The sequence below is a fragment of the Epinephelus fuscoguttatus genome, linkage group LG4 (genome assembly GCF_011397635.1).
Source record: "Epinephelus fuscoguttatus linkage group LG4, E.fuscoguttatus.final_Chr_v1".
Classification (NCBI taxonomy): Eukaryota; Metazoa; Chordata; class Actinopteri; order Perciformes; family Serranidae; genus Epinephelus; species Epinephelus fuscoguttatus.
In genome coordinates this window covers 30,261,905-30,289,152 of record NC_064755.1, presented here as the reverse complement: position 1 = coordinate 30,289,152, position 27,248 = coordinate 30,261,905, and the positions used below count along the sequence as shown (strand labels likewise).

Below are 27,248 nucleotides of genomic sequence, written 5' to 3'. Positions count from 1 at the left end.
AGTTTTAATTAAACCTAAACGGGTGAGTTATTCAAAAAAATGCACCGCCCGTACCAGGCTGTTAACATGTCTGTTTCTACTGTAAGGTTGGGCATTTTAAAATGCAGAAGTCTGTGGGGATTGACTGGCTTCCGGAGCCGGCCTCAAGTGGCCATTCAAAGAACTACAGTTTTTTTGGCACTTGCGTATTCGCTTCCTTGTTCAGCCCCAGAGGTTGCCGCTTGTGTGGAGCCTCCAGGACCCACTCCCTCTATAGATATGAAGGGCTCATTCTAAGGCAAAGAAAACACAATGATTCTTAGTTTTAGGTAATAAACCAATGAAAAAATAGTTATTCATTCATTTTCCGTGACCACTTATCCTACTGGGGGTCACGGGGGGCTGGAGCCTATCCCAGCTGACATTGGGCGAGAGGCAGGGTACACCCTGGACAGGTAGCCAGACTATCACAGGGCTGACACATAGAGACAGACAACCATTCACACTCACATTCACACCTACGAACAATTTAGAGTCACCAGTTAACCTGCATGTCTTTGGACTGTGGGAGGAAGCCGGAGTACCCGGAGAAAACCTTCGCTGACATGTGGAGAACATGCAAACTCCACACAAAAGGCCTCCCCCTCCTCGGAGTTCAAAACTCCCACCTCATGTTCGAACTTGGATCTCCCTTGCTGTGAGGCGACAATGCTAACCACTTTGCCACCGAGCCATAGTTACACATATTATATTCCATTTCTGCCGGTATATCCCCCTACATCCTACACACTGGACCTTTAATTCTGAAATATAAAGTTCTGCAACATTCCTTATTGTTACATATACTGTTTTTCATTGTGGCAAAATACCTCAAAAGTCTTGTTGTGACAAAAGTATAATTCTTTCTGATAATATTACCTGAATATTGTTTGGTTCATTTAACTTTTTATTGTTTAAAACCTGAATGTAAATCTTAGATGTCCACATGGTTCAAACACAGGAAACAGAACCAGAGAGATCTTTCAGTGAGAATAAAAAAAAACATTATGTCACTGCCTTTGTCTCACAACATTTGCATTTGAGGTAGTGTAGTATGTACAACTATACCAACATGCAGAACTCTGCTGTAAATATTAGCAACACGTGTGCTATGAGCAGTCAAAAACCCCTTTTCTAGAAGTGTATGTTGTGTCAAACACACCTCACTGAGAAGTTCATTGTAAGATTACTCAACATGGAAGGAAAACACACATGACCCAAAAACGCAGCATGACTGGGAATTCCATATTATTATTGCTGCCCGTAGTTGCCCAAGAATTTCACTAAGCAGCTTTTTTTTTTATTTCTGTCCAATGTGCTTCCTAATCCAATAAAGAGGTTCAGACCCTCTGTTCTGACCTCCTTTACTGAAGCACAAACTTTGTTTAAGGAATTTCTCACAGCGACTTAATACCGAGTCCAAAGGGCACAGAGAGCTGTGGCACTCAACACCTTGCATTAACTAGACCTACCAGAAACATGCAGCACGCTCAGCTCAAACATACAGTAGGTGTTCAAACATTCATGGATTTGCATTAGAAGATGCCTAAAGTGGTTTCATTCAGCTAGTCGTCTGTAAAAAATTAAACATAACTCGGCACAGCAGAGAAATAGACAGCTATAGCTTTTAGATATTCACACACAAGAGGGTACATTCACCAACATGTGCACTCTGTGTCTCTCTGACATACTTGTGATCCCAGTAAATGGAGAGATATGAGTGTGCCCTCCCTGCAGGCCAGTCAAATGACAGGCATGTGGGCCCTCTGCTCTTTCAGGATAAAACACTTCATACATGTTCTTATGACTGTTTGTCTGGTACATTACATAATGCTGTCCCTGTTGTTGACTGTACTTATGTCGTGTTCTCCCTATTTGACACTTCAAAACTGGATTTTTACCACGAAACTTGGAAAAATAATTGTGTAAGTAAACATATTTCCAACTGTCATATACATATAATTTCTCTGAAATGTCAGGAGTTTTGTACTGTCCAGTTCAAGGCCACAGATTCATCATATTTCTTCACATTTCATCACATTTTTTTCATCTTTATCATTTGCCGAGTTACGACTTAACTGCTGCACAACAAACCCAGATTCAAAACGTGTATATCACTTCAATGAAGACTGTGTTATGTTCAGGAACTGTAACAAATGATATATGGCTTGCAAGTCAAAAAAGGGCTTGTTAGGGGAGAGCTCCTTTTTCCGCCACAGTACCTTTAAATTGGGGTGGCAGGAGTTCTTCTCTGTGGAGGAGGTAGGGTTGTTGTCTAGAGTCCAGCTGCCTGTGGCTGTGTCGTCCATCTTCTTCATGGCTGCCTGTTGTTTGCCTGAGCTGCGGTTTCTCTTTAGATGATTCACCCTGGCTGTCCTCACTCACACCTGTTGGAAGAAATTAAGATTTAGAAAGCTGTCAGCCACAATTATTGTACTCATTTAGAACAGCACTATTACACAGAAGCAAGGTCAATATCAATTTCATCTCTGCATCCACAACAGACACTGTGGGCATTGGATGTGTATGGCTAAACACTGGAAGCAAAGATAAATGGTTAGCCTTGCTCCATCAAGGTGCCTTCCATCGAATCCAACAATGTCATACATGCACACTGTCCTGTGTAATTAAAACAGAAAATGATGCAGTTATCTTGAGACATGGAGCCTTTACCGCAAAGACCAACCACAATACAGTGAATGCACACAGCATCTAATAAGTCTTGTCCTTTTCATGAAGTTACAGGATTTGTGCAATGTCAAATCTCTGAACAAAACCCAGGTGTTTCTCGACTGTGCTAATAGCTAGCTAACAGCTATGTTGAACATTAAAGTAAAAGAGAACAATTTTGCAGTTGTATAATGGCACATTTGAACTCTTTGCTAGAAGCTAACATTAGCTATTAGCTGTTTTCGCACCAATAAGATTCTGTTTGTGGGGAAAAATCTGAGATATTCTGAAAATCTTTAAAGATTTTAAAGGTCCAGTGTGTAGGATTTAGGGGGATAAATTGGCAGAAATGGAGTAAAATATAATCTAAGTATGCTTTCTTTAGTTCATAATCACCGGAAAATAAGAATCGTCGCATTTTTATTAGCTTAGAATGACCTGTCTAAATCTACATGAGAAGGGAGTCCTCATACACGCAGTCCGCCATTTTGCACTGCCATGTTTTAACAGTAGCCAAGGATGGACAATCCAAACACTGGCTCTACACAGGGCCATTCGCGTTTTCGGATTGGCCACCGTAGTTAGAAGCCTCTGCGGTGATATTTTTTAATAGAAGGGCTTTAAATGTGCGTACGCCACTTTGTTAACATAAATTGGGATTTATAAAGGAAGACTTGATGAAGAAATGTGCGTAAATTGAGGAAACCTCTGACCCTTGCATATGCACATTTTGGAGACAGGGGAAACTGGTGACAGACGGTGAGGTGATGAGTTGAAGCCAGATTGTAGACATTGAATATGAGAGGAATTACCATATGTATAATCATGTCTCTCACACATTTAAATTTATGTCACATGTTACTTATAGATTCACTTCATGAACATTCAAATTCAGCAGTGTTGTTTGTGTTTGTGCCAGTAAGCTATAACTTTTTCATAAGCACCTTCTGACTGTAATCTTCAATCAAAGACCTCTCAATGTTTCATGAACACTGTCTCACTATCACATTCTCTACCCCTGGAGCACAGAGGAGAGGGTCGGGGCCGGACTGTGTGCTGCTGACATTTGTGGTCAGCTGTGAAGCGCATTGATGAAAGTCTGGCTCTCCTTTTCCCCGATATTAAGCATGGATATACTGAGTCATTCTCACCTCAACCTCAGAACTAATTAAATCATCACCATCAGTTGTAGAAATCCAAGTTAAATCGCTGCAGGGAAAATGTCTGTGCTGTCAGGCGCACAGAGCACACTGGAGACGCTGCAGTGCTGCCACACACACACACACACACACACACACACACACACACTCTGCTTCTCCAGTCACCTCACCCAGCAAATCCTCACTCCCTGTATATATGGATTGTGTAAATTAGCAGAGACAATGGGGTGCAATTCTGTTTTTTTTCTTTTTTGCCTATACCTTTAGATCTGACCTTTTTGTTTTTATTTTTTATTTTAGACACTCTCCTGTTTGATGAACTCACTGCATTAACTCGCTGCCTTTTCTCCCGTTTGGGACCAATCAGCTGTGACCAGCAAACAATATGTGCTTTCTTACCTCCACCTCACCCACATGCACCTCGATTTCTGTGTCAGAAAGATTTGTTTTCTATGCCTTCCTCTTCGTTGTTGCCATCAATCACCGTGATGAACCACTGATCAGCAGGCTCATGTATGTGGGTCAATATTCAGGTGCTTTGCATTGACCATTTATGGTTGAATGTGGGCATATAGCGGGCATGATATGAGGCTGATCCATGTGTGGACAATTTCAAGTTTATTTGGGATTTATAAAAGGAAAGTGCCTACTGGAAAGCGTAGGCATGGTTTTATAAATCAGAATATTTTCTGGTGTGTTTACATTAAGTGTGGATTCTCGGCATAGTTTTATGAATAAGGCACCTGGTCCGTTTGTTCTGGGGAGGAAGAGACCACAAAGGATATTTCCGCTCCACGAAAGACTTCCTGAAAAATGAACACTGAAGGAATACTAACCAAGAGTTCATGCGTGGCACATGGGAGAACTTTCAGCTGGCTGCAATCAGCAATCCTGACCACTAGAGGCCACTAAATCCTACACAGTGCTTCTTTAAAGTTGTAGTTTTCAAAACAGAATTAAAATATAATTTAATGCAACGCCAAGGAGAAGGGCTAAACATTATATGTTCCTGTACATTGGTGACATGACTGTAAATGATAACTCCATGATGTTAAAAATGTGTAGTGTTTTTACTAGAGGTTTAGTTATGACTCTTACACCTAATTTAATATATAAGTCAGTTATGCCTACATGAACAGCACACATTACACTCAAGGATTTTTTGGGAAATACAAACAAACTTATAAACTTAAAAAGCCAATGTGCAGCTGAGTAAATACAGTAAATGGGCTTTTTCATACCAGAGAGCAAACTATTTTACAAAATATTCTTTTATCTAGTCGTTAGAATAATCTCCTCAGCAGCAGTGATGATATCTAAGTGCTTTTATAGAAATGGTGAAGGTTAACTTTAAGAGGAATCATGGGACGAGTGACAGAAAATATGTGAAGAGCTGTAGGGCTGTAATTATTGGATTTTATGTCAGTCAGACAGGTTTTCTTCAGCAGTTCTGCTAAACATGGCCAGTATGTCTTTTTTATTTGCAACTGTATGCCATGGTAATGTTGTATTCAGGATTCAAAAACCTACTTTGTATTTTGCAAGTACGATATGACCATTAACGTGACAGCAAACAGGTTACAGGAAAACAAAACGGAGTGACAATTAAGGTATCAATCTCAAAATAAAAATTGTACTGTCAAGAGCAAACTAGGAAGGCAATGACTGTCAGCATGTGATTACTGATACTTGCATTAAAAGAGCGGTGTGTAGGATTTAGTGGCATCTAGAAAGGTGAGGATTGCAGATTGCAACCTGCTGAAACTTCTCCCCTGTGCCAAGAGTGAACTCCCATTTACGATTCCTTCAGTGTTCACTGTTCAGGAGGTTTTTATCGAGAGTCGAATTATCCACAGCAGCGTTAATTACATTTTTCCATCATCAACCTTTTTTCCACAATGAAAATGAGACAATGATGAGCTAAAAATAGATCTTAATAATGAAAACTAAGATGAAATCTATGTTACATTTACGCTGACAAAAATGTTCGTGGTTGACTATCAGAGATTGAAAGCAGAGAACAGCTGTGCTTGTAATTATCTTCAAATGCCGATAAACTCCAGCAAATAGTCTGCAGCAGGATGCTTCACGAGCCAGCAAAAACACTCAAACCGGAGCAGCTTCAGCCGATGGTATGAGTTTTGAGCTGTAATTCAGCGGTGAATAATCAGCCCCATGTGTCTGACTGTGGATGGTGGAGCTGCTGAATGGATTTGTGGTGTTTGTAAGTTGCAACGGTGGCTGTTTGCAGCCTCGCATGTTAGCCGCTGAATGGCAGCGGAGCAAGCAGCTACCTGCCGACGGACTTCACAGCTGAACCCTGTAGGACTCCAGTCTGTCCAGACTGTCTCAGGAAGGTTTATGGTTTGATGCTGTTGGAGAAGTTTTCTCTGAAAGTTTAGTGTTAGTTATTTAGTTAGTTAGTTATTTACTTATTTAGTTAGTAAGTTTGTTAGTTAGCTAGTTAGAAGCAGTTTATTTCGAAAATGTAAGTAGCAAATAAACACAATATTCATACAGTAGAAGACAGACATAAAAAACAAGTTACTAAAGGAAGTATGAAAACTGAAAACAACATATAATGATTTGATTTACATGTCCAAAAAGGAGTGGGAGGAAGTACACTTTTGTACTTGTACTTTTGTACTTGTACTGCATTTTTTTACGTAGTTGATCCATTCAGAATTGAGTAAATCAAAAGTATGGTTTGATAGAAATAAATATCATTAAACCCAGACAAAACAAGACTGATTTGGGGATGTGCAGAACTAATAAACATATATGGATTCATTTGGATGGGTTTAATATTCAAAGAGTTAATGAAATCATATTCCTAAACATGAGTTTAAATCTCCAGACTAACATGTTGCAGATTAAGTAAGAATTAGTAAGAAAGCGTGGGTTCTCTCCAGGCACTCCGGCTTCCTCCCACAGTCCAAAGACATGCAGATTCGGGACTAGGTGAATTGGTAACTCTAAATTGTCCGTAGGTGTGAATGTGAGCGTGAATGGTTGTTTGTCTCTATGTGTCAGCCCTGCGATAGTCTGGCGACCTGTCCAGGGTGTACCCTGCCCCCCCGCGACCCTCAAGAGGATGAAGCGGTTAGAAGATGAAGAAGAAGATATTATATTCAATTTTTGCCAAAATCTTACACACTGGACCCTTAAGTCTAATTTGCGTGGATGTAAATGATGACCTAATGAGAGTGATAGAGGGATGTAGAGACAGAGAGCAGAGGCGTGCAAAGAGCAAAGCTGTGACACTGTTGAAAAACCAGACTGTTTCAGTGACATGAAAACTCCCTATGGATCCCTCCTCCGTGCACAAAACCACGGCGCGGCTTTGAACTGCGCTAGACAGAAACGTAGCTGCAGCCGACGACATAAAAGCTTTCATGCTCATCTAACCAAAAGACATTAAGCAGGACAGTATTTTGGCACGACGAGACTGTATACAATAATGATCTGCATCCCACATGCTAAGACTGTAAGCCAAGTATTTCTCTCTCTCTCTCTCTCTCTCTCTCTCCCTCTCTCACACACACACACACAAATACACACACACACAACAGACAAAATATTTCATCAGTTTGTTTGAAGCTTGTATCTGACTGAGGGCTTTGCTCCGAGAGAAGCTGGTAATGGGCTGCATTCTGTATGCACAATTAAACTGCCTTCTCTCCACAGCCACTGTGGGATTCAGACAATATTACCTATTCAGGTCCACACAGGAGGGAGTTTCAGGTGAATAGAAATCCCATTCATCTGATCATGGTGTTCAAGGTGAAGAAAATGCATACCTACAATACTAAATAATGAGCTGCAACAGTTGAATCTAAAATTATTTGTTTCTTCACAACATAATACACTCTCAGGTATGATATAAACTACCATATACAGTGTACACACTATATATGTAAAGACACATACCCTGATTATCAAAAGTGATTAACTGTCCTTCAAACTCAACTCAAATTTACTTATAAAGCACATTTAAAAACAACTCCCACTGACTAAAGTGCTGTACAAAAGGAATATAATGCTAAAAACACATACATGAGAGGCAACATAACTGTCAGGTACACAGCTCATACATTTAGAGACACAACACACACAGGCATGCATCAGGGAAAGTCACGTCAGGGGGACTCAAACGCTAGGGAATAAAAGTAGATTTTGAGCCTGGACTGGGGTGTTGTTCCACAGTTTGGGGGCAGACACAGCAAAGGCACGATCACCCCTGAGCTTTAGTCTGGAGCGTGGGACAGCCGGGAGCCCCAGGTCAGCTGACCTGAGGGACCTGGAGGGAGACTAAGGGGTTAAGAGATCTGCGATGTAGGATGGGGCCAGACCATTACGGGCTCTGTTCACAAACAGGAGAACCTTAAAGTCAATTCTGAACTTTACAGGCAGCCAGTGGAGAAAGGCTAAAACAGGTGTGATATGGTCTCTCCTCAGGTAGTCTCTATATACAGATTCTACATTCAGTGAATGTAGAATCTGTAGGCAAACCCTGGAGAGCTTGCCTCCGGAAGAAGAGCGGAAGAGCCCTGGTTTCTGGTGCTAGGCTGTTTGTAGTCTGCGTGATATTGATCAATCAGGTTTGAGCCAGCTGCAGTTGTTGCCAGGTTAAACGGTCCGTGCGGTGAACTAACGAGGCAGAACATAATTGCCGTCACTGCAAACTCTGAATCCATCGCAATGGTTCAGCATATATACATATATAAACGGAAGTCGGAAACGGAAATTCGGCTCCTCAAACCGGAATGCCAAAAAATTGGTGGTCTGCCCCCAGAGGCTGTATCGCCGTCTGCCGGAAGTCAGACGCTGAATACAGCCGATGGATTCCGAGAATGCTCCTCAGGTACCAGTGAGGAGCCTGGCAACAGCGCTCTGAACTAGCTGGAGGCAGGACAGAGAGGACGGACCAATACCAGTGTACAGAGAGTTACAGCAGTCTTAACAGGAGGAGACGAGAATGTGGGTGACTAAGTCCAAGTCTTTGAAGGAGAAAAATAGCTTGATTTTGGAGATGGTGGCTTTGGAAAGGCAGTGACTGACCTTCTGATCAAGATTGGTCTGGCCTTTGCACAGAAATTACTGAGATATTATATTGAATTTGGGATTGTCCACTCATTCGGGCCTTTTGGAGTAAAATTCTTAGACACATGAGTAAATGGTGAGGTAAGACATTGGTTTACTGGGGGACAGATCACAGGTACATAATGTGTCAAGAGATGAATTCTCAGTTGTTACGGCTGGAGTCATTATAGCTGCTAGAACAATACTCAGGTACAGGAAGTCAACGAAGCCGCCAGAAATAAAAGAATGGGTCAACTATATGACATAAACTGCCTCATACGAATCCATGTTGACTAGGATGACCAGCCGTGCTCAAGGACCAATATTTGACGTGTAGAACTGTCATGTACCAACCTTATCAAAATCAATAAAAATTCAATTAAAAACAAAACAAAACAAGATATACAAAGGCAAATATATATCTTTTAGGGCAGGCATGTCCAAAGTCCGGCCCATTGTGGCCCGCAGGCCGTTTGTCTCTACAAATATACTTTATGTGGCCTGCCACAGTATATTGGTTAAAGAAGCAAGATCACTTTGCATTTTTCCGCTCACCTCACGATGGCAGCACTAATGTACAGTTTGTAGTAATGCATCGAATAGGAACTCTGCAAGCAGAACCTATGTGTCTTCATAAACAAATGCTAAACAAGCAAATGACATAGCAACAGAGATTTCCTGCTAGGTAGCATTAAATCGACAGCGAGCCCCGCTGCTTTCAGGAGAGGAGGAAAGTTGAATACTTTTTCACTTAAAGCCACAGTGTGTAGGAATTTCTCCCATCTAACGTTGAAATCATATATTGCATTCAAACAGATGACGCACTCTAGCGCCTCACTGTTTCAAACATGTATTGCAACAACTGTAGCCGCTGTGTACCAAAAAGCTATGATAACACTGATGAAGCCATGTCATCCGATACTACATGGAGTATTCATTCAGGCTCCTACACAGACACACGCGACGTGAGTTGACAAACCCCCTCCTCACCATGCTGGCTGTGTTTACAACATAGGACTGTTGGGGTGGATGTAAATTGAAGCATACCAATCACGTCTTGTCCTTTGACAACTGACAAGTGGCTCAACCTCACACACCTCATCCCTCTCCTCGCATTACTGCACCGCTAACAGCTGTTAGTGGCCAGCGGCACTACTGCTGCATAACAAAGTCCCACTCTTTGAGCATAATGCAGGATCATGTATTATGCAGCATCACGGGAGACGGACTCCTCGTCGCCAAGAAAGTGCAAAAGGGAATCAAAAAGGCAGCGTGACCGGCGAATTAAAAAAACAAGGGTCAGTATTGGGGTTGCCTTTCCCAGGTGGAGAGAGCTGCTGAAGGAGAAAGGTAATACAATCACAGGCCAGCGCTAACAGCGGCTAGTGGCTAACAGCTAACAGCGGCGCAGTGATGCGAGGAGAGGGATGAGGCTGTTAGCAACTGGCCGCTAACAGCAGCTAACAGCGGCTAACAGGCAACAGCGGCGCTGGCCTGTGATTGCATTACCATTCTCCCTCAGCAGCTCTCTCTACCTGGGAAAGGCTACCCCGATGTGGGCCTTCGTTTTTTAATTCGCCGGTCACGCTGCTTTTTCTATTCCCTTTTGCGCTTTCTTGGCGACAAGGATTCCGTCTCCCATGATGCTGCATATGCATGATCCTGCATTATGCTCAAAGAGTGGGACTTTGTTTCAAATTTGCCAGGGTAGTAGCGAAGCGCCTCTTGCTCCTCTCCTTCGGCTTCTCAGTCACGCAGTGCTGGCCTGGCTCTCAACGAAAACGCCGAGGGCGGTGCTGTATGTCCCTTGCTGGCGGGTGTATTCTCAAGATTGCGAAACGTAATGGAACCCCACAGACGACTTACCTGCACAATGTACAAACAAATCCGAAATTCTCCTTTTACGAGAATAAGTCAGATTATTGGGGCGGCACGGTGGTGTGCCTCACAGCAAGAGGGTTGCCGGTTCGATCCCGGGCGTGGGAGCCCTTCTGTGTGGAGTTTGCATGTTCTCCCCGTGTCAGCGTGGGTTCTCTCCGGGCACTCCGGCTTCCTCCCACAGTCCAAAGACATGCAGATTGGGGACTAGGTTAATTGATAACTCTAAATTGTCCATAGGTGTGAATGTGAGCGTGAATGGTTGTTTGTCTCTATGTGTCAGCCCTGCGATAGGCTGGCGACCTGTCCAGGGTGTACCCCGCCTCTCGCCCGATGTAGCTGGGATAGGCTCCAGCCCCCCCGCGACCCTCAAGAGGATGAAGCGGTTAGAAGATGAATGAATGAATGAATGAGTCAGATTATTGGTGGAGGTAATAGTACACCAGTGATGACATATTTATGAATGCAGACATCAATTTTTGCCAATAAACAACTGAAAATGTTACACAATGTCCCTTTAAAGCCAAAACAGTTGAATTTTTGTCTCATTTGTATGTGATAAAAAAACCTATATGATGCAAGAGGCAGCTGTTCACATGATCTAATCTGGCCCACATTCAAAAAAGGTCGGACACCCCTGTTTTACAGGGACAAACTCTTTGAAACCACCTGATGAAGACTAAAGATTACTGTCAAACAAAGTGATGTTTAATACATCATGGAACAGGGGGTAGAGACTAGCGCTGAGTTCAAAGATAATTACATGGTCTCGTTGAATTATGGGCGATGACTCATGCACTCAGGTTAATTAATCAATGCATATGAAGTAACCAGATAAGCATCTCTGGATACTGCAAATCCCCTGCTATTTTGCCAGCTGTGTGCACTGCGCACAGTTGATGCTTCACAGCCAGGTTTCCATTCACATCATAGGCTGTACAGTAAAGTTGGACGACATGACAGCTCCCAAAAAATGAAGCAAAAATATCTCAATCACCTCCTGGTGGCTGGCTGCAGTATAGGTCATAAAGTCTGCCTCCTGCATGCTAGCGGATGGAACATGAGCTAAACTAAAAGCTCAAAGTACATGTCAAATAAATTTCGCCAAAAGATGGTTTCTGTCATTTTAAGCAGTTTGTATCGTGCTGACGTTCAAGTGTTAATTTTTCTTATAAGTTTAGCTGTAACTAGTTATCTGATGCTAGGGGGAACTAAGCAGAGGTTTGACATCATCATTGACAGCTGCGTATGCCAATTGATGTGCTCAAGATCAGTGGCGCTGCTCTTGATTGGCTGGACAGGTGTATGGGCGACAACGAGATACTGCGGAGTATGTTACTGCTTAGACTCTGGCTCCAAATAAAGTCCCAAGCGCAAGATGGCAGCAATCATATCAGGATATCAAGGCTTCATTTTTGTACAGTAGGAGGAAGTAGAGATGTGTCATCCATCTTATATACAGTCTATGATACAAATGTACAACTTAAACAAATTTTAAAATGATATAAAATTGTATATATTCTAAAAAATGACCAAAGAAAATATAAATTCATGCGTCATGTTGGTGAAGATTCTTAGCCATCCAGGTCATGGTTATCATAAGTGCTATATCGTAGGCAGTTTCTTGAAGACGTTTCACCTCTCATCCAAGAAGCTTCTTCAGTTCTGACGGACTGGAGTGGAGTCACAGGCTTTAAACTCGTCTTTGAGGTCAAATGTGAGCTCTGAGTTTCAGAGTCGTTGAGGTTACATGTGAGTCGTTGACCCAGTCAAGTCATTGAGGTCACATGACCTCAGCAACTCTGTAAGTCTCAGACAGAGTTTAAAGCCTGCGACTCTGCACCAGTCAGTTACAACTGCAGAAGTCTCTGGATGAGAGGTGAAGCGTCTTCAAGAAACTCAAACAAGTCCAGCTGCCAACGATACAGCACTTAAGACAAATGTATGCGTGTTTCCACCCACTGTTATGCGAATATTAGGCGTTGGCTCTTCATGATAAACAGTACACGGCGCTTATTCCCCATTAAGGTACCATTAAAACATTCTTTTTAAGTAAAAAAAAATTTGTTTAAATTCAATTTGTTTGTGTTATAAACAAGCAATGTCAATTTAAAATAAATAGGCAAACATAAATAATGGCAAATGAAGACACAAATATTAATTTAATTGAAATAAAATAACAGGCCAGGGTTTAACAGAGTTAATTTGACATTAAATTAGCAACTTTTTTTTTGCTTTGGTTATTGTCTTAAAATATAACTCCATGTCTTTATTTAAATCATGGAAGTGAGGTTTAATTTAAGCTAACTTAATTTTAATTTAGCAAATTTACACTGAAGAAAGTAAAGCTCTGCAAAAAAGGCTGTGAGATTAATTAGATAATATTTCTTTTGATGCCATTAAAACATTGAAGGAAACGACGGCGCAATGATGACGTAATTAAAAAAGCGGCAGTGAAACAAACAAAAAATAATCATAAAATATGGTGGAATTATAAACCTACCACTTGTTTGTTTCATGTATTTGAGGAAGGTCTCCTCATCTCTTCAAACAGGTTTTCACCTGCCGCCATGTTTCGCCTCTTCAGTGACGTTTGAGTCACGTGCTTCAAGTAGCTACGTCATAATTAATTCACCAAAAGTCTGCTTTCACTGCACTTTCTCACGTTTTGATTTCTATGGAGACACTAACTGTTTAACATCAGCCAAGCATGAAAACTTTTAAAATATTTGTATTCTTTATTTTTTGAGTTCTTTCAATGCGTAAATTGAAAATGCAGATAAAACAGTTGGATGGAAACACACCTGGTGTCACCTGCTGACACTGCCAGTTTCAGCCTTTTGTGCAATTACCTTAAGTCATACTGCTGCAACTTCACTTAATTCTAGTCCTGACAATAATCCAAATGTCAAGCAGACAATAGGCGCGTGTTTTTTCAGCCACAAAGAAAATCATTATGATACTTACCTAACTCCGAGATTCAACCCCGACGTGTCTAACTTCTTATTTCAGTATAGAGACTGAGGCGGAATAATCCTGTTGTTTGTCAAAAGGCTTCAGCGGCATGAAACGACCCTGCTGTAATGAAGTCACCTGCTCATACTGTACATGCTCCTCTGTCTGCAGCGGAGAACAGTGTGTCTCAGTGGAAGCGACAGGGTGGATACTGAGCACCGTGTACACAGTGCAGCACACGTGATGCGATAAAGAGAGCTGCGAAAACTACTTGCCAGAACATATCCCACCTTTTCACTGAGCCCCGATAACCTTAAAGCGGTAAAATGATATTGCAAACATCTGCAGACTGCTGGAAAATCCTCAACAGGAAGCCATGATTTGAATTTCCGCAATGAATAATTAATCTATTAGACCTGCAGCATGTTGTGGCATTAATTTACCAGGGGGACTGTAACGTTTTGCTCAGACAGGAGAACATGCACGGATAAATTTTCCCCCCTCTGCCTCCTACAGTATGAAGTGTTTACAGCTTTCAAGGGTGTCTCACATAATAAAAAATATGCTGAGCAAAACCAGATGGCTCCCATACACACACAGCTGGGAAAAAAAGATGTGCACCACTTCATGTCTTCACTGCCAACTTTGTCATAGTTAAATAGAGCATGAGCTTTGAACTATTCACTTACTATGAAGTCAAACTGATAAGCTAATTTAACTGTCTTGCATCATGAGCAAGTCAGATATTCTTAATAATGCAGATACTGTAATAATAAAGCAGATTTTTTATTGAACATCTCTTCCTCATCTGTCCCTCTAAACCTGTGTTCTTCGAATATAATGAGTCTCACGCTCTTTCTCAGAGGTGTAGATGTCAGGGGGGATGCAGGGGACACGTTCCCCTCAACATTTAGAACGTGCATTTGGGGTGCTGGAGCCTATCCCTGCTGACATTGGGCGAGAGGTGGGGGAAACACCCTGGACAGGTCACCAGACTATCACAGGGCTGACACATAGAGACAGACAACCATTCACGCTCACATTCCCACCTAGGGCCAATTTAGAGTTATCAATTAACCTGCATGTCTTTGGACTGTGGGAGGAAGCTGGAGTACCCAGAGAAAAACCACACTGACATGAGGAGAATATGCAAACTCCACACAGAAGGCCTTCCCCACCCCAGGATTTATGGTGGGTTCAAACCAGAAACCCTCTTGCTGAGAGGTGACAATGCTAATCACTGGTTAGCCACCTGTTTTGGTTAGATGCCTGAAATATGGTGTGTAGTTAACACAAACTTAAGAGACTTTCATGTTTCGTTCTCCAACATAAAATACGTCAGTAATACCCCACTCGAAAATTAAGAATTTTATTATTTGAGTTTTTTAAAAAGCCTGTTGCTAAACACGGCTAAATGAGACTGCGGGATGTCATCATGCTTAACACAACTGTACAGCCTCGTTATGGTGGCGACATTGAAGCTATGCGACTGTGGTGTAGTTTGTTTATATCCATCCATCCATCCATCCATTCATTTTCATCTGCTTATCCAGGGCCAGCTCGCAGGGGCAGCAGGCCAAGCAAAGCACACCAGACGTCCCTCTCCCCAGTAACGCCATTCAGCTCCTCTTGGAGGACCCCGAGGTGTTCCCAGGCCAGACGAGATATGTAATCCCTCCAGTGTGTTCTGGGTCTACCCCGGGCCAGCCTACCAGTGGGACGGGCCCGAAACACCTCCAGTGGGAGGCGCCCAGGAGGCATCCTGATCAGATGCCTGAACCACCTCAAATGAAGCCTTATATTCTAGCAGAGGATCCGTTTCATATTTGTCTCCCCAGTGTTGAAACAAAACCCAAATTCTTGCTCGATCCAAAACAGGACCAGCATTCATTGTAAAATGGGATGAATGGGATTGACACAAATTCATGCCCATCTTTATTTACTTAAGTCACAATCTTTGTGGAGTGAAGGGGGATTTGAAATGTGTTAGCACTGAGTGACAAACACAGGGGCTGAAAAATGAAGTGCCAAAACTGCAGTTTTTTTTTTAAAACGGCTGCTTGACGCTGGCTCCAGAAGCTAGTCAATCCCAACAGAACCCTCATGTTAAAATGCCCAGATTTACAGCAGGAATAGCGACCCCTCACTCCTCCACAGCGCCAGCCTCTCACCCAAATATGGTCACTTTTGGCTCAAAAAAACTTGAGGCTTCAAAGTGGGAGTTCACAAACTATTGGGTGATGCCACGGTAACTACGTCCATTATTTACAGTCTATGGTTAAGACCCTCAATCAGTAAGTCCCAAGTTTGACTGAACTAATATCATCGAACTGCATTGAGCTTCATTAAAATCAATCCTAGAGGCTCACAAACAGGAAAGATTCAGTCAAGTTTCAGAATGGGGTTCAGGTCTTTGCGTGAATCACATTGTGTTGGTTTCCTCGACTCACCCCAAAGTGTGAATTTTCATTAAAGAAAGACAGGAAGAAAGACATTTTAAAAAGCCTAGAAAAACAAGCAGGTAGCGATGCATCTTTAATGCTTAATGCAGTTAGATAAGGTCATAATTCCCCTGTTGAGCCTGCTGACACACCAGGTGGTCAGACCTCATTTCTCAAGTTTCCCTGTTGCCATGGGAATAACTGGTACATATACAGCAGACCCACTTATAATGAGCATGTCCATACCGCTCTCAAACATAACCCATTGAGCAACCAAGGTAAGATGCAGAAGTGACTGTTAATATAGTAAAAAGGACACTGGCTACATTTTTCATTCTGATATTGTGATTAGGAGTAGGCAGCATCAACAAAGTCCTATGTCACGGTGCGTGTCATTGATTGGAAGATCCATAGCTTATATGCAGTGATAGATTTTACAGAATATCAATTGAAAAAGTTTTCAAGAATAAAAATCATCAGACAGGAATGTATGTTTTCAGCAAATCCAGGAAATCAAATACAAAAAAATTAAGATAGATAATTCCAAATTGAATATTTAAAGCATCTTGATGTCTGGTCTTTAGCGTTGTCCAAAATAATTTAACACAGTACATCCAGAGATATAAAAGTAATAGCTATCATGGTATTCTGTCACAATATGCAAAATCCTCTTTTGAGAATAAAAGAAAAAGTTAGTTACATTACATTTTGGTCAAGTAGAGATCTTCATTGTGAGAGTATACAGGTGTACAAGTTCATTGACGTTCATTGACGTGAGAATACTTTATTGCACTATTTAAAAACAAGTATGGTCACTGATGACCTCAAAGTGAAGATCTTCACAGAGTGGATATGCCACCAGCAGTATTGACAAGTTATTTAAAGCTTTTTTATGACTGTTTACTCTTTTCAGGAGTAATTTATTCAGTACCACCTGCTACTGTGAATTGCATGACGTTTGGACTGATGAATACAGAAACAAGAATTAACACCTTGAAGCTGTATGCCTCTGCCAGCCTGTCAAGATGCAGTTTAAATCCATGTCTTACCAGACTCGTATGTAGCCAGACAGTAGACAATGTTTCAAATATGGATATTGCTGGAAATAAGCCACATATTCGAAAATGTGGATGCTTCACACACATCTTTAACACGGCGGCACAGAAGATCTGTACAGTCACCACAGTTTCAAGGTGGAGACACAAAATCAGTGTCACCAATTCAGTATCTGACCAAACAGAAGGACGTTTCTGCCCAGTTTGGAGAAATTACCTGAGATATTGGGTTCACGGGAATAGGACAGACGGACAACCATAAAAACATTATGCCTTTGCTGTCGCCAGCAATGTCCCCAGCTCCTCCTTTTCATGCTGTGTCTGACTTATTAGTGTCATTTCTGTTTACCAATGATGCTGCTCTGTTCTGTTCCCGGGGGTCTTTGCTGCTGCTCTCCCTGCCTTAGGCTTTCCATGTAGACGCATGGAAGGGCAGGGAAGTTTGCCCTATCCACTTTAGGCTTTCCACATAGGCGCATGGAAGAGGCTTTCTGTGTAAGCCCAAGGAAAGGCAGAGAGGCCCCAGAACAGAGCCATACTGCCGAATATAATACAGCAAATGGAAATAAAGTTTTCTTTGACTTAAGTGTTCCTGACTGAATTATATTTGTATGTGTGATTGAAGCAGCTAAACAACATTAGCTCAAATGGGTAGCCGAAAACCCAATTTTATACATCAAAAGAATGTCATAAAAATAAACTGTTTGGCAACCAGACCAGGCCTCTAATTGAGACAGGCCTTTATTTGTCAAATGTGTAGCCACACGGGGCTTGTAAAAGGGACTGGGCGTTAATTAGGACAAGGTTTTAAAGTGAAGTTTTACGGTATGTCATGGTGTACCTTGTAGATTTTAATATGAAGCAGATTCTAAATAAATAAACACAACACAGACACAGGGGATACCACAGAAATTATAGTCTTGTAATTCAATGTATTCACATTACAACATCCACATGGTTCAGTTTGTGACAACTTCTAATGATCTTCAAATATATTCACTGTATGATACATAATACCAATATAGGCACTTCCAGTAAGTCTGGCAATATTGAAGCTACAGTATAGTGTCTAAATTACAAAATGGTAAAAATAAATAATGTATATCTAAAAGAGTTTTTGTAGTTTTAAAATTTCTTTACTGTACAGCATATATGTATATTGTACAAAATGGAGCATCAACCTGCAAGAAAATTATTTTACTTTCACAAATACTGTGTATTTGGACATATTCTTCCTCGTGTAAATATTAGTACATGTGGTAAGTGCAAGGTACTAGTGAGAAGAAAGCAATTATTTAATCATGTGTCAACTATATAAAAATACTCATCTCATTTTTTTTACATAATTGTAAAGCTTGTTTGGTTCCCATGGTTACAATTATGCTTCATGTGTGAATAAGTATGACAATCAAATAAAACCAATTAAGATATTAAAAAACACTATCAAAACTGATACATCAGCTGAAACGCAAGTGTTAACTTAAGACTGCTGTGACTGGGGGCAAAATGTGTACATAGTCCACTCTTTAAAAAAAAAAAAAAAAAAGAGATCACCCACAAACAAACACAGTGGACAGAATCCCATCTCCTTCAAAGATGAGGTACGCTGTGTGATGAATACTCCACTACTGTTGCCAGTGAGGATCTCCGATCTGCACGCTAAGCAGATCAAAGAGGAAGCGCAAGGAGAAATATGCAATCGAACCCTCTGCGAATAACAATGTCATCTGAGTATCTGAGGAGAACTGAAGAACTATTTACTGCATCATTTACCCTTCATTATTTCATCACCTCTACTCGTGAGTAGAAGCAGTCTCTACTCAAAAGTCTGCGAGCCAAATACATGCAGGACCGAGTCACATTAGAGAGGCCGATGGAAGAATTTAAACACACACATACACTATCTTTCTCTCTCACACACACACTGTATACTGAATGTATGCATTCACAAAGCAGGAGGTTTGGAGAGTTGATGTAATCGTATAATTGTACAACCTGGAGGCTTGAAAAAACAAACAAACTAGAAGTGGAAGTTACATCATCCAAATAAATTACTGTCTGTCTGTGCTGTATTGAAGAGCTCGCCAACATAACATTGGTGATATCCAGGGTTGGGTAGTAACGGATTACATGAAATCGGGCTTATGTAATCAGATTACAAAAAATAAGTTGCTATTATCAAGCCAAATTTCATTTAAAAAAAAATTGAGCATAGCGTTAGTTCAGACAGGATGCGATGTCAAGCCCAGCTCACATCCCAGCTACATCAGCTGCTCTCAATCATCCCAATCAACTGATGGAGCAGCTGATTGATGGAAGGGAGTCATCTGATAGATCACATGATTCCTTTCTATGCAACCAATTGGCAAATCTCATTCAGGGTGCCCTATTTAAACTGCTCTGGTCTGCCTTATTGCTGCTTCTTCTGCAAGCCACTTTGCAAACTGCCTCCACCCCAGCTCCTCCTTTTGCTGGGTCTGACTTATAAGTGTAATTTGTGTTTGTCATCGATGCTGCTCTGTTCTGTTCCCAGGAGGTCTTTGCTGCTGCTCTCCCTGCCTTAGGCATTTTATGTATGCGCATGAAAGGGCAGGAACGTTTGCTCTCTCTACCTTAAGCTTTCCTCGTTTGGACATGGAAGGGCAGAGAGGTGTGCTCTTTCCGCCTTAGACTTTCCATGTAGGCACGTGGAAGAGGCGTTCTGCGTAGGTCTGAGAAAAGGCAGAGAGGCCCCAGAACAGAGCCATACCACCAAATATAATACTGCAAATGGAAATAAAGTTTTCTTTGACCAAAGTGTTCCTGACTATAATGTGTAATTCGATTATTGTAAAGAATTACTTGATTACATTTTGGATTACGGCTATAAAAACCTTAAAATTATTCAACCATTTTTCATAATAACCATGTGGCCTTTGATTAAACAATGACAGCAAACAAAAAAATGTATACACAAGAAACAGCATCCCTCGTGTTGTAGAATACACACAGTACACCTTTAGTTTGTGCCAGCACTATTTTTATAAGGCTAATTTAATGAACTGTAAATGCTGAAAATGCATTATATTTGCACTGAAAAGGTCATATTATGTGGAACTCAAATTTTTGTGGCTGCGTCAGTTTTTTAAGTATAAGGTGCAATATGGTCAAATGAATTTAATTTTGAAGTAATACAAAAGTATTCAAATGACATTTTTGTATTCCGATGGATTACATCACTAAATGCAAAAATTGCCATGTAATTTCTTTTTGAAACAAACTAAATTTCAAAGTGATCTGACCCAACCCTGAATCAGGTTTTATCAAAATGCTGAATAAAATGTATCCACATTGTGTCTGTAATGTGATTATAGGTCATTAGGGATGACTCGCAGGCAACGTACAGCAAACAGCAGACATGTTGATGTTGCTCATAATACGTGAGGCAACACACGATCATTAGAAGCCAGAAAAAACAAAAATGTTCCGGTTCAGTGGCTGCTAACAAGTTTGGTCTCATCTAAATGACTCTCTGTCTGATGCCTGTCTAATCAGTGGGTCAACCAATTATCTTCAACTTGTGTGGTCTACACTGCAGTTCCTGAGCTCCTTCTCCACCCCCTCTCCACAGTGTGACAGAGTCAGGGCAGCAGTTAACAGGCCATTACGGATGTAGTGCGGTATTCAGCACAGCCAGGAACATTGGATGGTAATAGAGTATGTTAATGCAGGATCTGCAAGGATACAAGTACATGATGTTCTGTACCCGGAATAATTTCAATAACAGGAAGCTCTATCAGATCCAGGTTGACTTGTGTGCTGTGCAGCTTTTTACAGATCAGTTTAACGAAACACTTGACCCCAAATGATCATTTATGGGTCATATACTCAAACTTGTTATATTGAATTTGGAAAGAAAATTCAGTTTTCCAAAAAAGGCAAACATTCTTGACGAATTGAAGTCATAAAGGTCCACATTTAACAACAGCAAAACTTCAAAACATCAGTTTACAAACTCTCACACAACTCATGCAGTATAATCACCCAGTCCTCATCCCTAGGTTGTGGAATACCAACACGTTATCACACCCCTCGGCACGCAATATTGATGCCAAAGGCACCCTTTAGCATCTTCATTATACACACCAGGCTTTCAGCTAACTCCAGTGTAAACTCATTTGTGGTGAAACTTGACGTTGAGTACAACAAATGTGGTATAAAGAGCAAGAAAGTCTGCGTACAGAGGGAGGAAAGGGAGGTGGATGGGTCAAACAAAACTAGACTCTCACCCAGGAGAGTGCAGTTTGTGTCCCATGTGAAACCAAAAATCAGTGTTGTTTGAACATGATATTACATAACTTAGGTATGGGCTTTGTGCACTGATGTCACACATGACATTTTAGATCAAGTTACATTATTGTTTTCTAACAAACAAAGCCCCACACAGGTCATGCTGGGGCTACCTGTATGGGTCCAAAATGGGCATCTTATCTCGGGCCCAGTGGGGTAAATCCACCTATATGGGCAATTGTCATGAGGCCAATATGGAACGCGTGGACAGTCCCATATAGGGCCCATCATTCAGCCCATTTACTACCCACTTGGGCCCAGGTTTTAGCGAAAACACGTGTTTCACAAGTATGACTAGATAAAGAAGACTTGGATTATACTGCACGAGTTGTGGGAGAGTTTGTAAACTGATGTTTTGATACATAGTTTTGCTGTTGTTATACGCAGTTGCCTATGACTTCAATTAATCAAGAATGTTCGCCATATTTGGGTTCTTTGTTCACTGTGGAGGCATGCAAGAAAAACTAAGTTTTCTTCACAAAGTCAAGGTAACACAAGGTGAGTAAGTGATAAATAAATGATCATTTGGGGGCTGAAGTATTCACTTAAAGGAATGAGATTATGGAAGAGAGCACAGTACAGTATGAAATGAGACACCAGCGCATAAGAGATTCAGATGTGCATGTAGGTCATGAGAACTCGACAAGATTAGCAGTGGATAATTCATTACATATTGCCTCACTGCACTCATGTGTGACAGAAAGTTGACCTGCCAACTCAGTGCAGAGCACTTTACTTATTCAACTCAAGCTCGACTAATGGTCTCTCAAACACCATTTCTATGTAAATGTGAATAATTGAAGCAAAGTGGGACCTTCTACAGATACATTTTGCATCCTACTCTCAGGCTACTGTGCAGCTGGTTATGTAACTGGTTTACCTTGTGGCATTTTCTCAGTTGAAAATAGGGGCTGTCATGTAGACCCACAAGTCATGTGCAGTAATGTCATAATGCCAAATTCCATTTATAAATCATATTTCAGAAACAATGTCTGTTTGAAACTCTTGAGGAGCACTTTGGAGGAGCTCTCATTGCTATTTTCATACTTACTACCACTTTTTTTTTTAAAAATGTTCACATGGATTGTGAAGCCCCAATGATGTAAAGAAATGCATAATAGGTAGACAGTGTCATGTCTGAATATAATCACATCGTGCCACTATAGCAGTTACTTTCCATCATAAGAAATTGACAGGACACCAAATTTGGTTTGTCTATTTGCCCCTGGGTGAGAGTAGTCACACTGCAGCTATCTGGCTTTTTACACCCATCCCAATGACATGTTTATAGATGCCTCTGTGTGCTGTGATTGTACTCATCACATTGAGCAGTCGAGGTTGGATGCGGACAGGATAAGGACGTCATGATCAGGACTTTGTGTTACACAGAAGTACTGCCGGAAAGTCAGGTGATGTAGTGTAAAAAGTGACACAGTCCACAGAGGCAGTAAGATGTGGTGATGAATGGGGTTCAAGTCGCATGTGAGTTAACACTGGCTGATTATTTTTTAACTTCATTGACTTATTATGTTCAGTTTTTGGGATGTTTAAAGCTGCTGAATGCTTAAACTGTGTACATAAACTTTAACAGCGTAGCTGAACAGACCTGTACGTATTAATATTATGCGTTAATGTTGCTAGGACGACCAGTCAGTGAAGATTCTCAGTCACCCAGGTCATGGTAATCATAAGTGCTATATCATAGTCAACTGAACTTGCTTGAGTTTCTTGGACGTGTTGCCTCTCATCCAAGATGCTTCTTCGGTTCTTCCGTACCAGTCTGTTAGAACTGAAGAAACCTCTTCGATGAGAGGTGAAACGTCAAGTCCAGTGGCCTACAATACAGCACTTAAGCTTAGGATGACCAGGAATATACACCCGGGTTGTACCTAGCCAACGTGGCAAGACTCTGTGGCTAAGAACCCCTGGATGCAAATAGCATCTCCCCACAAAATGTTAGCACCAATATTTGGCAAAATTCACATGGACTGGGTATAAATGTCAGAACATCGGGCAATGGGAAATTCTTAATGATAAATTTGATGTTTAAAGAGCATAAAATATAAAATGACACATGCTGCTGTCATCAGGGTGATCTCAGCCGTCTCTGCCACTGCACTTCATGTCCATTACATTAAAGAAGGAGTGATCTTTTCTACTGGCATCAAACAGCTGCAACAGTTAGCCTCAGAGAAATATTTCAGCTCTCACAGACTTGCACCAACACTCTTTTATCAACCTGGACAGGATTTCAACCACATTTTTTCCTCATGTGAAATAAAAAAAAAAACAATTTCTTGCAGAATAACTTCCCTGTGTGTCATCACAGCAACAGATGTGATTTATCAAATTGGACGTTGACTTGCAGAAGAACTCCGTCCAACTGATGCACTCTGGAGTCCTGTCTGCGCCTAATTCTGAGAGAATGAGTGTCTCCCTGAGGTGCCAGGAGAGGAATTCAGACAGATTCACTCTGTCTATCTGCAGAGATGTTATAATAGCCAAAGCAGAAAAGCAGGAGGCTGTGAAATAAAGCTTCAGCATTGCTCCAAGTCTTAAATGAACATATTCTAAACTAGCTTACTATCCCTGCATATTTGTAACGTACTGTCCTCACAGGTGATACAGATGTTCGCTTTGAATTTCAACGGCTGAGGTTTTCCTGAGGGTTAAAGGTCAGCATCATTTGCAGGTTTTTATATAAGGACCAGCAAGTATAGAGTAAAATACAGCAAACTGAGTCCAAACACAGAGTCAGAGAGTCAAACATGGATAGAAAAGAAAAGGGACAGTGTAATGGTTAGTCTACCTATGGCCACGTTCAAATACCTTTGTAGGATTATCCATTTTCTTTATGTTTTATGAATGTAGGGTTAACTGTTTTTTCACCTTATTTTTCCCATTAACACTTTGGTAGTATTGGTTTATGCTCTGCGTACTTGTATTTCCTTTTTGGTCTTGTATTCAGCACAGATTCATCTCAGACTTCTCTCTGCTGCTTTGTCAGTGCAGACCTCTGCACTACATTTGCAGCAGTGAACCCTGTAATGACCACTATATCCAACTGAGGGCTGGAGGCCAAAGATGGCATGAATACATCTGATAAGTCTATCTATGTCCTCTGCAGAAGAATTGTGCATTTGAGCACACTAATTTAAACATGCAAACCCACACACGCACACAAATACAGAGTGTAAAGAGCCTCGAGTTTCCTTCCTTAGAGTAACATGGCTACACCTAATGGTATAAAGTACTTCATTTGGCAACAAATGCAAAACAAAAACATGTATAATCATTTGAATTTGTATGCTAAAGCCTATGGGTGAGTGATTCATTTTGGCAGAAGTTGAAAGGAATAAAAGATACGCCGATGTTCCTCATTTGATTGACTCCCTTTATAATCCATATATAGAAAAAAAACATATTATGGTCCATGTGAGACCTCAAAAACTCTCGCTAAAATTGAAACACAAGTACAAGTAACTGTGGTGTCTATATATAATTGCATTCAGAAAATAATTATATATAAATTGGCAGCAAATTTCTGCAGTCCTGTGTTACCACATTGGGTTGAGGTCTGTGCAAATCAGTCTTCCTCTTCTCTTGACAGTAGCAAAAGAGTCTGTATCCCAAAGTACACAAATAATCCTGTATTGCAATATGGAAAGCTCCTTTAAATGTTTGGTGAAACCAGATATTCAGATAAAATGTGTAAAGCACAAAATTTCCCACCCTGTTTTTTTTTCTGTATAGGCACACATTTCCCAAACATCTACAGTGTTGTGTCTAAGTGATGTGCTGGCAAAGACAGGAGTCAGTTGGTAGGATAAGAAAACAAGAAATACTTCTTCACGTCCTTGCCCTGACTGACGCCATATTTCCCATGGGCTGTTTCACTGTGGGTCCCCCTCCGCTAGTTCCTCTGGAGGTTTAGAGTCTTCCTGCGGAGACATGGGCCACTCCGGTTCCTCCACCCCTTCCTCTGGATCCTCTCCTTCTACTAGCTCCTCTCTGCTGCCTGGCTCCTCTTCCTCCTCGTGAATAGCCAGGATTGGCTCAGTTACATTATTTAAATGGACAGAATCTGCTCCTTGGCCCTGTTTCTGGGTCTCCTCTGCAATCACCTTCTTCCACATCTCGTGGTTCTCCAGCAGGTGGTGGGTGATCTCGCAGAAGACTTTCCTTCTCTTCTTGGGCGTTACTTTCTCTGGAAAACAAACAAACAAAAAAACATGTTTGAAAACTGAAAAGCAACTTAAAACAGCTGTCTCATCAGCAAGCAAACCCACGGCCTCAAGGCCTTGCACAGTAATTGGTCTTTCTGTCAGACTGTGGTCAGACAGAAGCTGCAGAGTTACACAAGAGTAGTTCCCAGTGCATCCACCAGTGTCACTCCTTGAACAACTCTCTTTTCTATTTCTTTATTCAATATAAATATTAAATCTGGGCGGGATGGATATGTTGCATAAATTACAGTATAAATACACTCTACAACATGTTAAGTGCTACTCCCAGACTGGTTTAGAGGCTTTCTAAAAACAGCACTTCGCTTTGGCTTTCCAATGAGCTCTCATTAGCATTAATAGCATACAGTATTCTGACCAGAGGCTTTGTAATCTGATGCTGAACTGCAATGTCTTTTTAAGTCACAAAGATCTGCTAAACTTATTTATTTCCCATCGTTCAGAGGACAAGCCACTGTTTAAAGACATATTATGCAGGATTTTCCCAATAATTTTGATGTTTTTTGGTGGGCGGGGCTTAGCTGGAGGCAGAACAATTCTCCACAGACGTTACCTAGTGCTAGCTAGCAAGTTCCGTTGGCTTGTTTTAGACAATGGAGAAACCACATTCAGAAATACCCATTCTGAGTGCCGGAGCACACTCTGGCACAGACTGGACTGTTTGTAAATTTGGAACACTGTCAGAATGTACTGTTCCGTTATTCAGAGCACCGCACTCTCAGGGTGGCAGAGCACACTGTGGGCGGAGACGAAGCAGCAGAGCGCCGAGAAGAGTCAATGTGTGATTAACTTAACCGTTCATTAATTTATATAGACATATGACGCTCCGTTTCTTCGACCAACAGGGCTCTCATTGTAGTGTAGAGAGCCAGACTGAATTTATGAACGCACCATGTCAGGTCACTCACTCTCCAGGACCGCAAGTGTTACTTGAATAAGCTCTCACAGATCAAAGGGACCAGACTGGCCGACCCGAATGCTCTCCCTGAGTAGATGGATGATGTCACAGGAAGCTTTGCGGTTGAGTACTTACAAAGGAGGATGGCACTTGAGCGTTTTTTTCCGGTTTGTTTTGCTATCGAAGCTAATGTTAGCTTTCACGCTAAAAAGTTACTACGCTAAAATACTTTTTCCTTAACCTGACGATTGCCTCCGTCCAGTCCTTTCATCTTATTGCATTTAACCATAGCTGTCGTCATTTTTGTTGACGGGCAACGGTGGCTGGTATGCATTAAAATTTAAGTTTTGAGCCATGACTCCTTCTATTCTGGCTCCCAATAACACAACAAGACAACATTTTAAGACTCCTATGTAGCCTACAGCCCTGTGGTGGCAAGTCGTATTTTGCCTCCGGCTAATAAAATGACATCATCGTGGCATTGGCCCTAAAATGGTCTATATGGAATAATACAAAAG

The 27,248-nt window shown here is 41.3% G+C and overlaps 2 protein-coding genes across 5 annotated transcripts in view; both read right to left on the bottom strand.

The window, feature by feature from the left end:
* Positions 1–14,048, bottom strand: part of LOC125887182 (solute carrier organic anion transporter family member 1C1-like) — a 31,909-nt gene extending 17,861 nt beyond the window's left edge. Inside the window, exons 1-2 of one of the 2 annotated variants that reach the window (XM_049573826.1) lie at positions 13,776–14,048; positions 2,241–2,405 (exon numbers count right to left, since the gene is read on the bottom strand). In XM_049573826.1, coding sequence (XP_049429783.1) covers positions 2,241–2,336 — 96 coding nt within the window. In that variant the 5' untranslated portion in view covers positions 2,337–2,405; positions 13,776–14,048. Of the gene's footprint in view, positions 1–2,240; positions 2,406–13,311; positions 13,393–13,775 lie in introns of those variants that run through there. The other variant, XM_049573827.1, reaches the window with a different exon arrangement.
* Positions 14,049–18,085: 4,037 nt separating this feature from the next.
* LOC125887178 (cGMP-inhibited 3',5'-cyclic phosphodiesterase A-like) overlaps positions 18,086–27,248 on the bottom strand; it is a 124,408-nt gene continuing 115,245 nt past the window's right edge. For 2 of the 3 annotated variants that reach the window (XM_049573821.1, XM_049573822.1), the window contains one exon: positions 18,086–25,795. In XM_049573821.1, the coding sequence (XP_049429778.1) occupies positions 25,482–25,795 (314 nt within the window). In that variant the 3' untranslated portion in view covers positions 18,086–25,481. The remainder of the gene's footprint in view (positions 25,796–27,248) is intronic. The other variant, XM_049573820.1, reaches the window with a different exon arrangement.